This window comes from Dendrobium catenatum, unplaced genomic scaffold, assembly GCF_001605985.2.
Source record: "Dendrobium catenatum unplaced genomic scaffold, ASM160598v2 fragScaff_scaffold_1220, whole genome shotgun sequence".
Classification (NCBI taxonomy): domain Eukaryota; kingdom Viridiplantae; phylum Streptophyta; class Magnoliopsida; order Asparagales; family Orchidaceae; genus Dendrobium; species Dendrobium catenatum.
In genome coordinates, this window is record NW_021319682.1 from 12,173,019 (window position 1) to 12,185,199 (window position 12,181).

The 12,181-nt window shown below is 36.4% G+C and overlaps 2 protein-coding genes across 2 annotated transcripts in view; one reads left to right on the plus strand and one right to left on the minus strand.

Moving 5' to 3' along the window:
• Positions 1-1,171: 1,171 nt before the first annotated feature.
• On the minus strand, positions 1,172-4,431 carry LOC110092771 (cation/H(+) antiporter 15). Its single transcript, XM_028699154.1, has 2 exons — positions 3,485-4,431; positions 1,172-2,547 (listed from the first exon to the last, which is right to left on the minus strand). Exons 1-2 carry the CDS (start codon positions 4,388-4,390, stop codon positions 1,324-1,326), a joined length of 2,130 nt encoding a protein of 709 aa, XP_028554987.1. The 5' UTR covers positions 4,391-4,431; the 3' UTR covers positions 1,172-1,323.
• Positions 4,432-11,463: 7,032 nt separating this feature from the next.
• Positions 11,464-12,181, plus strand: part of LOC110092877 (vacuolar protein sorting-associated protein 32 homolog 2) — a 28,460-nt gene continuing 27,742 nt past the window's right edge. Inside the window, exon 1 of the mRNA XM_020817573.2 lies at positions 11,464-11,712. Coding sequence (XP_020673232.1) covers positions 11,638-11,712 — 75 coding nt within the window. The 5' untranslated portion in view covers positions 11,464-11,637. The remainder of the gene's footprint in view (positions 11,713-12,181) is intronic.

Here is a 12,181-nt window from a genome sequence, read left to right on the forward strand (position 1 = left end):
AAACTTAAACTTTTTAATATGATTTGGCTTCATTAGAGTTTCATAGAGCAATGGTACGACATCTCTGTTATAATGTTTGCAACTGTCAGCATCTAATAAAATAGTTTATTGCTTGTTAAAAGTTGGATATCCATTTTACTTATGCAAAAGAAATATATATAAAAGTTTACTCAATAATAAATATATCATACATATGTAAAGATTACATGCTTGAGATTTGGACTCTTCAAAGGCAATTAGTCAATGAGATTCATGATCACTGCAAGTCACTCTACAAACATTTTTATTAATGGGCAATTAGTAAATTAGCTAAGTTCTTCGTTTAGCAAGTTATGATCATGGGCACTTTCTGAATTTCATTTGGGACAGCTTTTGTACTGATTTTTTAAATGGCTTTTTATTAAAAAAAATTTAGATTTAAGAAATTTTTGCAAGAAAGTTAATTTAAAAAACAAGAAGATAGTCGTTCCAAATGAAACCTTAATCAATGTGCAACTACAAAATTAGAGTCTTTATTTAGCACTAATTGTGTGATATTTTATTTCTCAATGTTTTGAAGCTCTTATCTAAATAGTACATGCTCAACCTAGGGTGGTTTGTAGATTATAAGTCCCATGAATTTTGAAAAAATAAAATAATTATCATAAAATTTTATAAAAGTAAATAAAATTTTAATAAATATAATAATTTTTATGATATTCCTTTTATTTTATAATACAACAAATAGTGGAGATCATTATTCAAAATTTAAGTAAATAAGATTTATCTCAAAATTCAACCAATGAAAATTTTAATCAATTTAATATATTTATGATATTCTTTTTATTCCATAATACAATAAACGCTAGAGTCAATTATTACAAAAATAAGTATTATTGAAATAATAAAAAAAATTTAAAAAATAATAAAAGTATGTATGCATATTAATTTAATTTCAGCATTCATTTTAGAAATACATGAATAAACAAATAAATTTTAAGAGCATTAAAATATTTATTAATTTAACATATTTCTTTATAAATATTTTAAAATTTATCAATATGTGCTTAATCCACGTACAATTAAACATTTAAACCATTATGTGTAAAATCTTCATACGAGTTTCCCTCGATACAGCCTATTGAAAATTTTTATATAATTGAAAAAGGCAAAAAGCTTCGATACAGCCTATTGAAAATTTTTATATAATTGAAAAAGGCAAAAAGCTTCCTACTTAAAAATCTACATTCGCCTTTCAATTTCTCCACCTAACTAGCAGAGCCAATTACACCCTACACCCCGAATCCTTCCCGTTGCCTTGGTGTTCTCCTCGTACGCCTGCGCCTACTTCCCTGGGCCCGCCGGCATCGGCAACACCACCGCCCCGCCGCTCATCTCTATTTCTGATCCTTCCCTATACTTCCCCCGCTGCAGCACCAGCACCGACGCCCTCGACCCGAAATCCGGCGAGGCAAGCAAATCCCCAATCGGGCCAAGTTCCTCACACTCACTCCACTCCGTCAAACCCGCCGTCAGCGGCGACGACATCCCTTCTCCAATCCCAACAATATATAAATCATAGCGCCCCTCCATCTCCCTCAGCATCGCCACGGTCTCCTCTGCATTTCCCACCATCCTCTCCACATACTCCGCCTCTCCACCACCATTTGCCTGAAACTGCGCCAAGCACTCGTCGTCGTTCTCCCCCGCCACATCCACCACCCTATCCTGCCGTCGTGATCCGCCGGCGCCTATACAGGGGAGGAAGCGCACGACAGTGAGGGCCACGCCGGGATGGGTCGCCAGACGGTCGGCGTATGCAAGCGCCTCGCGGTCGTCTGCACCGCCGAAGAACAGGAGTGCTACAGCGTAGCGCTGCGCGCGGGCTCCTGTTCCGGCGAGGCTACGGTCGATGAGGATGCCAACAGAGCACGACGCGCCGGCGAGGACGTTCTTGTTAAGGCAGCGGATAGCTGGGTGGGTCACCTCCATAGTGCCGTCGATGGTCTGGTGCTTGTGGAAAGGGAGGATAATGAGGGCGCAGTGCTTGTCCTCGGAGAGGGAGATGACGTCCTCGTGCATAGAGGGGTATTGGGAGAAAGCAGTGAGGGATTGAACAGAGACACCACCGGCGTGTTGTTCGTAGGATTCGAAGGCGTGGGAGATGTGTTCGGATTCGGTTTGGTGGCGGATGAAGCCGCCTCCGGCGTTGGGAGCTCCGCGGTGGGACTCGAGGGAGGAGGAGGAGGAGCAGTTGGTGTTGACGACGAAAAGGGTGGAGGCGCGGCCGGTGAGCTCGACGAGGTAGAGGGCGTAGACGAAGAAAGGAGAGCGTTTGGTGGGGTGTGAGATGTCGAGGAGGGAGATGAGGGAGGGGACTTCGCGGGAGGAGTGGGCGCAGATCAGCATTCGGAGTTCGGACTCTGGATTCCACCAGCGGATAGTGCGGCGTTTGTAGGCGACGTACCGGCGGGAGGGCTTCGCGGCCACGTTTATGAGCGGAGTGATCAAGGTGGTGCTTATCACCGAGATTATCACCAAGATCGTGAATGTTTGATCTCGCAGCACCTGCAAAATTGTTAGTAATGGTAGATTAATTTAGATATATAACAACAATTAGTCAACATGACTTGGGGACATATGAATCAACCATGTGATCTAATTTTGAGCTTTATATATATTATTTGAATGATTTTAAAAATATTTTAATTTATTTTAAGATTCGGATAATACAAAAATTATATATGTAATATTAATTTTAAAATAAATATAATAATTTTAAGCTATTTAATTTATATCTCGATATGATTATAATTTTTTTTTTTCGTTTCTCATGACAAATTAATAAACATTAAGATGTTTTTATAATCAACATGATAAATATCATAAAAAATTTTATACATATTAAATTTTGAAGATCATAGTGATAAAAAAATTTACAGAATAATTCCATCTTTAGATCAATTATTTTGTTTAAAATAAAAACATCTTAGTGAGATATTCTATTTTTTTTTTGTTAGAATGTTTTAGTTATATATATATATTATATATATATATATATATACAATAATTTAATAATCAAAATATTTTATCAAAAAAGACAACAAGAACAACACAAATATTATGTGTATTCCCCACACGTGAGCTCTATCTATACAACATCTTTTCTCATATTAAGAGTCAAATTCCTATTTTAAATCTAATAAAAAAACTCATTTTTAATTTTTTCACAAATTTTTTTTTAGATTAATCTCTACCTTTCTTTAATTTTTTTTAACATAAGTCTAAACTAATTAAATAAATAAAAAAGGCTAAAATGAAAAAAAATATAATTCATAATATCTCACCCAAAGAATTAAGATAAATCTTAAAATCTTAGAGCTTTTTAAAATTAAATATTATATTAGTTATTTATATTTTATTATCCCATATCTAAATAAAATTTTAAAAAATTTCCACGGGATATAACCTCATTAAAAAATTTTCTAGATAAAGAATTACTTACCATTTTGTCCCAACCAATATTGAGCAATATGAGTTCAACAATCCCTTTCGTGTTCATAAGTAATCCCAGCGAGATTCCGTCGTGGAATGGCATCTCCATATAAAACGCAGCGAGCACGGAGCCGGCGACCTTCGTGATAGCCGCTCCGACCACAACTATTAGTAGCAAAAACACCGCGCCGGCGTCCACAATGCTGTAAAGGTTAGTCCTGAATCCACTAACCGCAAAGAAAAGTGGAAGGAGCAATCCTTCAATGAAATCCCCAATTTTCTCAATAAGCAGCTCGCCTAGAGGTCCATTAGGCACAGCCAACCCATACACAAACGCCCCAAAGATGGCGTGAGTCCCAATGGCATCCGCGGCAAATGCCGCCACCATCACCCCAACCAGTATCACGCACACGTGAAGCTCCGCCACCTCCTCCCCCTCCGGCGTTCTCTTCTGCACCCACCTCGCAGCGCGCCTCACAGCCATGTAAACCACGATGCTAAACACCCCGCCAGAGATCACCGACCATATAGCTGAAAGCGCTTTTCCTTTGCTCTGGGCCAGCGCGGTGGAAAACACCATAAGCACCCAAGCCAACCCGTTCGTTATCATCGCTGATGAGAGAACGAGCCGCCCAATATCGGAAGCGATCAGTTTGATATCGGCGAGGGTTCTGGCTAGCATGGAGAAGGAGGAGACACAGAGGATGCCGCAGAGGAAAGTGACGAACGCACCTCGCTCGGTCCCATCCTGGATGCGGCTATGGAGCATGATGCCGGCAAGCACGCCGATGAGGACAGGGCCGATGAGGCAGACAAAGGTGAGGAGGGTGGACCGGCGGCCGACTCGGCGGACGACGTCTGGATCGATCTCAACGCCAACGATGAACATGAAGAAGACGAGGCCGATGGAGGCCATGGAATCGATGACTAACAGGCTGCGCAATGGAAAGAAGGTCAGGGCGAAGGCTGGCACCCTTCCCATCAATGTGGGGCCGAGGATGAAGCCACCCTGGAAGCAGAGCATGTTTGCATCATTAATAATAATAATAATAATAATAATAACAGTGTTAACAGGAAGGAATAATAGCTGTTAATTACCAGAATCTCAGAGATATAGCGAGGCTGGCGAAGCGGTTTGAGAATGAAGGCCGTGAGGCGACTGGTGAGGAGTATGATGATAAGCTGGAAGAGGAAGAGAGGAAAGGTGTAGTCAAGAGGATTCTCATTCTGAAGCATTCCATTTGAGGACAACATGGTTGCGGCGTAGCAGACGAGAGGGGCATCGGAAGAATTTATGGATGCCAAATCTTTGAGGAATTGGACGGGAGAGGAATCCATTAATCTGCTTTCGTTTGGAAAAAGAAGGAAACTCTGGTGCTGGGTGAATGGGAGATGTGATGGACGAGGACGATGAACCATTTGCTTTGGCTATCTGAAAGGGAATTTTAATATGGTTCGTCGTTTTTGTACCGAGGAAATGGAGGTTGGTAATAGAGAGATGGCGATTGGTGGAAGAGAAAGGGGAGGCGGAATGGTCAAATTGTGTGTCGTCTAAATTTGGACAGGTGGAAGTCGTGGTCAATAGGTTTTTGGGGAGAGGCCGAGAGATAATTTGCGGATGAGAAAATTCGCATTTTCTTGGACTTCGTTCATTGTTTTATTAATTAAAATTGGAATTTAAATTTAGATTTTATTTTAATATTATTGAATAAAGAGAAAAAAAAAAGTTATAATTATGGCATGAATGGTTGATGTGGGTTAAAAATGTTTTATTAATTTTTATGAAGAATTTGTTAAAAAAAAAGCAATCTTGTTTAATGAGACTTTTTTATTTATATTTTCTATTAATAGGAATACTTGACGACTCTAATAATTAATTTAGTTAAATTCTATTTTAATATTTTTAATGGATCGTTTCATTTTTTCCTCTATGTGAGAATGTTCTTCCTTAAAGTTAAGAAATAAGAAGTTTGTGTAAGGGCTGGCATTAGCCTGCTAACATTTACTTTATTATCAAGATTGGATTCTGCGAGCTGCTCTCACAAATGGTCCTTAAGATCCCAAATCTCCATATAGCCTTCGTGAGTGAGATATATCGCGCAGTAAAAATAAAGAGTGTATTAGCATTTTTGAACCCCATTCTCGTTTATGGGCATCTCAATAATAAATAGAAATTATTAAGGGGCGATTTGGTTGGAATATTTTAGGGTGTAAAGTATTCTACATGTTTGAGTTTTGATAATTTGATGTTTGGTTGGATGAAAAAAAAAAAAAAAATCAAAAGTATAGTAGAATAAATGTAATGTAAATCATTCTAGTTCAATTTTGAGTTAAACAAAGCTTGCCCAATTTTGAGTGAGAATAGTTTACACCGCAAGCAAGCATGCTTGATCGCTACCAATCGTTGCTCACCTCCACCCACCTCCGGTCGCTGATGGTCGTCAGTCACCACCGCTGCCGCCCTTTCAAAATGTTGGATAATTATCAGTGAAAAGGAAACGTCAATTGGTGGTCATCAACCACCATTGCTGCTTGGTCGTGCAAAAAATCGGCTTCTGCCGGACGACTGCCTGTGGTTCGACGGTGGTTGAGGAGGAGTCTGTGGTCGCCGAACCACAAACAACCATCCAATGGAAGGCATATTTCTGCTTGACCAGCGACTGATGTCGCACTTCCGCCCGGCCGCTGACTATTGACAGTCCTTCCGACCTCTGTCACTAGATAGTGGCCTTCCTAACCATTGTCACCCTCTGACTACAACCCTCCATCTTCCATCGGATGACTGTCGACCTCTATCGCCTGCCAACTACGATCCTTTTGACCTCCATCTTAAGATAATCACTGAACCACCGTTGCCCGTCTTTATAACCACTATCACCCGCCGATTACGACCCTTCTAACCTCTATCGTCTGCCGACTATGATCCTTCTGACCTCCGTTTCCATATAGTAGTATTTCTAACCCGTGTCGCTCTTTGACTAAGATCCTTCTGACCGTCGCCGACGACTATAGTCCTTCCGACCTCCGTCATCATAATACAGTACTTCTGACCTCCATTGTCATACGCAAGTATTTTGGACCTCTGTCATCGCCCACAAATTATGGTCTTTTTGACCTCCGTCATCAGACAACGATTTTTTTGACCACTGTCGTCACTGGCCAACTACGGTCTTTCTAAACTCTGTTGCCCACCGACTATAGTCATTTTGACATCCATCACCAGACTACGATCCATCAGACCTCCGTTGTCAGACAACGGTCTTTCCGACCTCCTTCGCCTGCCACCTACAATCCATCCGACATCTGTTGCCTGCGAACTACAGACATTCTAACCTCCATCGCTAGACAATTATCTTTTCTGATCATTGTGCATGTCGACTACGATACTTCTGACCTCCATCATCATACAACGATCTTTTTTATCATTGTCTCTCGCCGACTACTATCCTTCCAACCTCCGTTACTAGATAAAGGTATTTCTGACCTCCGTTGTCTGCCGACTACAATCCTTCCAACCTCTGTCTCCATACAACAATTTTTTTATCACCATCACCCATCGCCTACGATCCTTTTGACCCCCATCTATGTTCATATACAATGGTCTTTCTGATCACTATCGCATGTCGACTATGGTCCTTCTGACCTCCTTCATCTAATAATGAACTTTCCAACCTCCGTTGTCTATCCACTACGGTGTTTCTGACCACCGTCACCCGACTATGGTCTTTTCGACCTCTGTCGCCCGTCGGTTATGGTCTTACCAAACAAACATGTTAATATTGATTCTTCATATTTCCACCATGTAATGCACTCTATATGATGTATAATTGCTACATCAAACTAAGGCATTCCCTCAAGGAAGGGCCATATTTATAATTAAGTGCAAACACTAGTTGATTCATTCAAACTGGGCTAGGCCCGTGGGTTTTCCCTCTTTTCATGGGTTTCCATGTAAAAACTCTTATGTGTCTTATGAATGATGCATATCTATTTTTATATGATTATGTATTGGATTTGTGTACAAATTTATGCGCTAAACTTTATATTTCTCTACCGTCACAAATATTCTCGTATGTAACAAGTCCATTTAGCTATTATTCCTATTCCATCAGTAAACCAACGAAGATGAGAAGAAGATGAGAATATGGGTGACAATATTCAACACAACTTAAAATCTTAACCCTAATTCAACCTAAAATTTTTGGGTCTGGGTCAACCCATTTAAAAAATGGGTTAGGGTTCATGTTTTATATTCTGACATGATTATATTTTTGGGTTAGGTTAAATTAACTCAAAAACTAAAAATTGACTTGGGTCAACTCAAAAAAGCACTCATCCCGTTGTCTCGTAATTCGTGCTCGCACATTAAGCTCATGTATAGTACTTGTGTATCGAGCTCGCCTTGCTCGCACATTACGTCTGCCCATGCATCTCTCCCACTCGCACCATGGTCTTTTGTCACACTCCAGGATTTATTGTAATAATTAATATGTCTTTCATTTTGATCATTTAACTAGAGCTTATAAATAAACATAAATAAGAATATGATTACATTTTTATCTTATTCGGTGTCTCATATCATAAGATAATTACACTTTCATAAAAATATGTAAAACTACTTAATGAGCATATAGTTCATCAACTAAGTAAAAATTTATAATTGAAATCAATGCAGAATAAAAGAAAATAATATGCTATAAATCATATAAATAAATATATGCATTAGTGCCTATATTGATAAATTGTATCAAAATTTTCTTCTATGGTTCATCACATCTCAATTCATTATATCATCAATCATAGTAACAATAACATTTAACAATAATAACTAATAATGTTAAATAGTATTAATAATAGAAAATATTATTAATGTTAGTCACAATATCATTACAATGTTCGTAATATTATTGGTATGAGTATTCAAATATTAAATTAGTATATCTTAAGGGTATCTTATTCGTGCACTTATGACTCTCAATCAGTTTGCCCTTATAACTCCCAATTAGTGTACTCCTTATAACTCCCCTTGAATCGAGTGGATCAGTCACCCTGGCTCCTTATATCTCCCAATCAATCTCTAGTTCCTTATAGCTCTCAATCAATGAATCACATGGATCAGTAAGGTATCACGTAGATTTATCATATCATGTATCTGATATCATTTAATATTTAATTTAAAATGCAATAAAATTATATCAAATTATTTAAAATGATCAAATATGTAATATATCCAAACTTGCACGGTGAAAGCTTATGAAACTGAGAGATAATATATTTTTGACAGTTTTAGAAGAGATAAAATTCATAGAAATCAAAATTATTGAAAATAGAAGTAAGATATTAGTCACTTACAACAAATAAAATAAAATCTTTAATAGGAATGACTAAAAAAAACGATCAAAAGACCTTTCTCTATCATCTCTCTTCTTCCCCTCTTTCAATTTCTTACTAGCCAAGCAACTAAGTGAGAGAGTCGATGGGGTGAGGTGTGGATATTTATAAAAATATTTAAAAAAAATATTATTCATGGCCTAACGCCACACAGTGCTCACCAAATCAGTGCTAAAGCTCTCTACTTTCATAATTTTCATGCTTTCAAATAATTTTATTTTAAATATTTGAGTTATTACAAATGAGTCGGGTCAGGTTGGGTCGTGTCAATCAGGTTCAGATAGGGTTGGATTTAATTCCATATTTCTAATCCATTCAGCTAATTGGGTTGGGATTGGGTCAGACAAGTTGAAGCCGAATTAATTTCGGGTTGGACCCAAATTAACCCAACACAAAAACCCATTGTGACACCCCTAGACGGCAAGAGAAGGAGAGAGAAAGATAACATAGATATTCAAAGGTCGTAACTCGAGATTCATTCGTTGGGCCACTAAGGGAATCATCATACTCGAGGTAGGCTCTTAATATCCAATTTTAAATTTTATTTTTGATTTCCCTATGAAAATATCAATAACAAAAAAAACTTTTTAGTTAGTATAATTAAAATTACGCAGTGTGATTTATGGTATGTCATAGAATGCTCTGTTTTGATTGTAATAAATAAAGCTTTCTCTGGTTGTTTTCTCCTAAATGAAGTTATGAGTATTTTATGTTAGAACTGTTATGATTGCACTATTCTTTGTACTATGATATGCATATGTTCACGACCATATTCGATATTTTGCATACATGTTAATTATTTAAAATTCTACATTTGCATTATGATTATATGACAAATGTTCTGATATGGGAGACTGATGAAGTGCACTCTAAATTCTATTCTAAAGACCTGGGCCACCTGGCTTTCTATTATGTTATGATTATGATTCTCGCCCCATTAGTCCTAAATAGAAGTGGGAGGTTATTTCTAGCCCCATTTACTTTATGCATGGTTGGGAGGTTCAAGCGAGATAAGTGAAAGTGAAATTATAGGAGGACTGGGACGATCACGATCTCCTTCACCTAGCGGAGGTTGATTGTGGGAGATACAAGTGGAAGTAGAGTTATAAGTAGAAATTGAGACATGCATATCACTCTGCATATATATGTTTATTTTGTTTTATAAAATAATTTGAAATAAAAGATATTATAATAAATAGACAAGTCTAATAATAAAAAATGATGTTTTGAAAATAAATATACTCCGCTATTTTTGTATAAGTACACTCTAATGCTTATGTGAAAAATATGAAATGTAAGAATATATTCTATTATGTTATGGCAACTATTACTTTCTACATTTATGTGAAAAAAGCAAGAAAGATGTACTTTTGAGATAAGTAAACTCTAACATGTAAAGTAATAATTATTTTTCTATTTCTTAAAATTTTCATTTAAAGTTTTATTTATAAATTTCAAACTATGGCTATTGATTTATATAATATGACTTGAGAATGTTTCCTGAGTTGAAATAATCATCATGTTGATATTTAGCATTTAAGAGAAAAAAATAATGTTTACAGAGCGAGATTGTAGGAAACACATCGAATAGAGTTTTCGCTTAAAGTATTTAGTAATTCAGCTTCCCTATTTCGATGTATAGAATCAACTAATACTAGATTATTTATACATGAATTTTTAAGTATATTTTTTTAGAAAAAAATTAGAAACATTTCTATTAGAACTGCTGCATATCAGAATATTTATAATGGTAGAAATAGAGTTTAATGTCTTAACTTTATATGAATATCTTATACACTCAAATGATGATAGAGTAATAATGATTGGATGATGTTTGTTTTTTAATAATAGTCGAACGATAATAATCAAGCATTGACAGTTGCTAGCGGTGTTTATTGACATTGATCATCAAACATGGCTCTATAATTTCTTAGATCTCTAAGCTTTCTCAAAATTCAACACCGTTCCATATAAAGAATTGGAATTATGTTATAACTCTTCAAAGTGATAATTTCATAATTTTAGTCAAAATCTTTAAACGCTTTATTAGATGGTCCCTGTGAATTTCTAGATCGAAGAAAATTATTTTTGCATAATCGAGCAACATTTGTCTTGTTGTATTCCTCTTATCAAGACACTCGTTTTAATTATTCTAACTCAAGCCTAATAATTTGTTTGATTTTTAAATTAATTTTATAAAAAAATCAACTATGTTTCAAATGCTTGATTTGTGGTTACTTGGACTTGGATCAAAACAATTTAGTGACATTGAATGTTCATTTTGACTATACATTTATTAAAATTATAGTAAAAAAAATTCTGATTTTAAATATGAAAATTTCTAACTAAAATATCTCAAGGAGCTTCTTATTTTATCTTATGAAATTTCTCGTCATCAAGAGCTGATCTAATTAATTTATCAACAATCGAGTAAATAAGGGAATTCTTTTCCCAAATTTCTAATATACACATAAAATTTTAAAATAAGATATTATTAAAAAAAAAAAGCTTCAAGCCTTCAACCAAACCATTGAGAATTCCCGGAGTTTATGAAGTTTGGACTTTGGACACCACCTGCTATATATTTTCCACGTTGCGGACGTTTGTTTTTCTACTTTCTTCGTGCCTGAAGTTCAAGCCATCGCCTTTTTCCTCCGGATCACTTTTTTAATTTTTTCCCATATTTATTCCCTTTTTCTTTCATTCTTCTCCATCACCCCATTAGTTTTCGCTACTTTTCGCCCCGCTCTGCAACGTTCCCGTTTTTCAGAGATGTTCAAGAAATTGGTTTCTAGTCGGAAGCAGAAGGGTCCTTCGGCTCTCTCCACCTTGGAACGGCTACACGAGGTTTAACCTTTTACATCCATTTCACTCTCTCTTTTCATTTATATGCATATTCCTCTCATTGCTTTGAAATGTTTTCCACTTAACATGTTTTGTTGTTTAGCGCTGATGTTAATGGGAGATTATCATAATTTGTTTCCGTTTTTTCGTTGTAAATGATGAGATCCCGCGGCTATTGGGAATAGTAGAATGGTTTGAAGGATGGCTTACTTTTTTTTTTTTTTTTTTTTTTGAACTGTTAAATTCCTATCATAAGCGCCGGAGAAGTTAAGGGCTCTTTGGTTACATGAAGGATTTAGTAAATCTTGTAAATCCCGATTAATTAAATCCTTGAGGTCTTAGATCCTAAGAACTGTTTGGAATGATAGATGTTAAATCTAATCAAATCTTAATAAATTGTTTGATATATATTTTAAATATTTAGCTTTTAAATGATGGCGAATGAACAGCACAATGAGTTGAAGTGAGGTAA

Coding starts and splice junctions, on each gene's coding strand:
- LOC110092771 (XM_028699154.1), bottom strand. CDS start 4,390: ATGGCCTCCATCGGCCTCGTCTTCTTCATGTTCATCGTTGGCGTTGAG. Junction 2,548..3,484: donor ATATTGGTTGGGACAAAATG/GTAAGTAATTCT, acceptor ACAATTTTGCAG/GTGCTGCGAGATCAAACATT.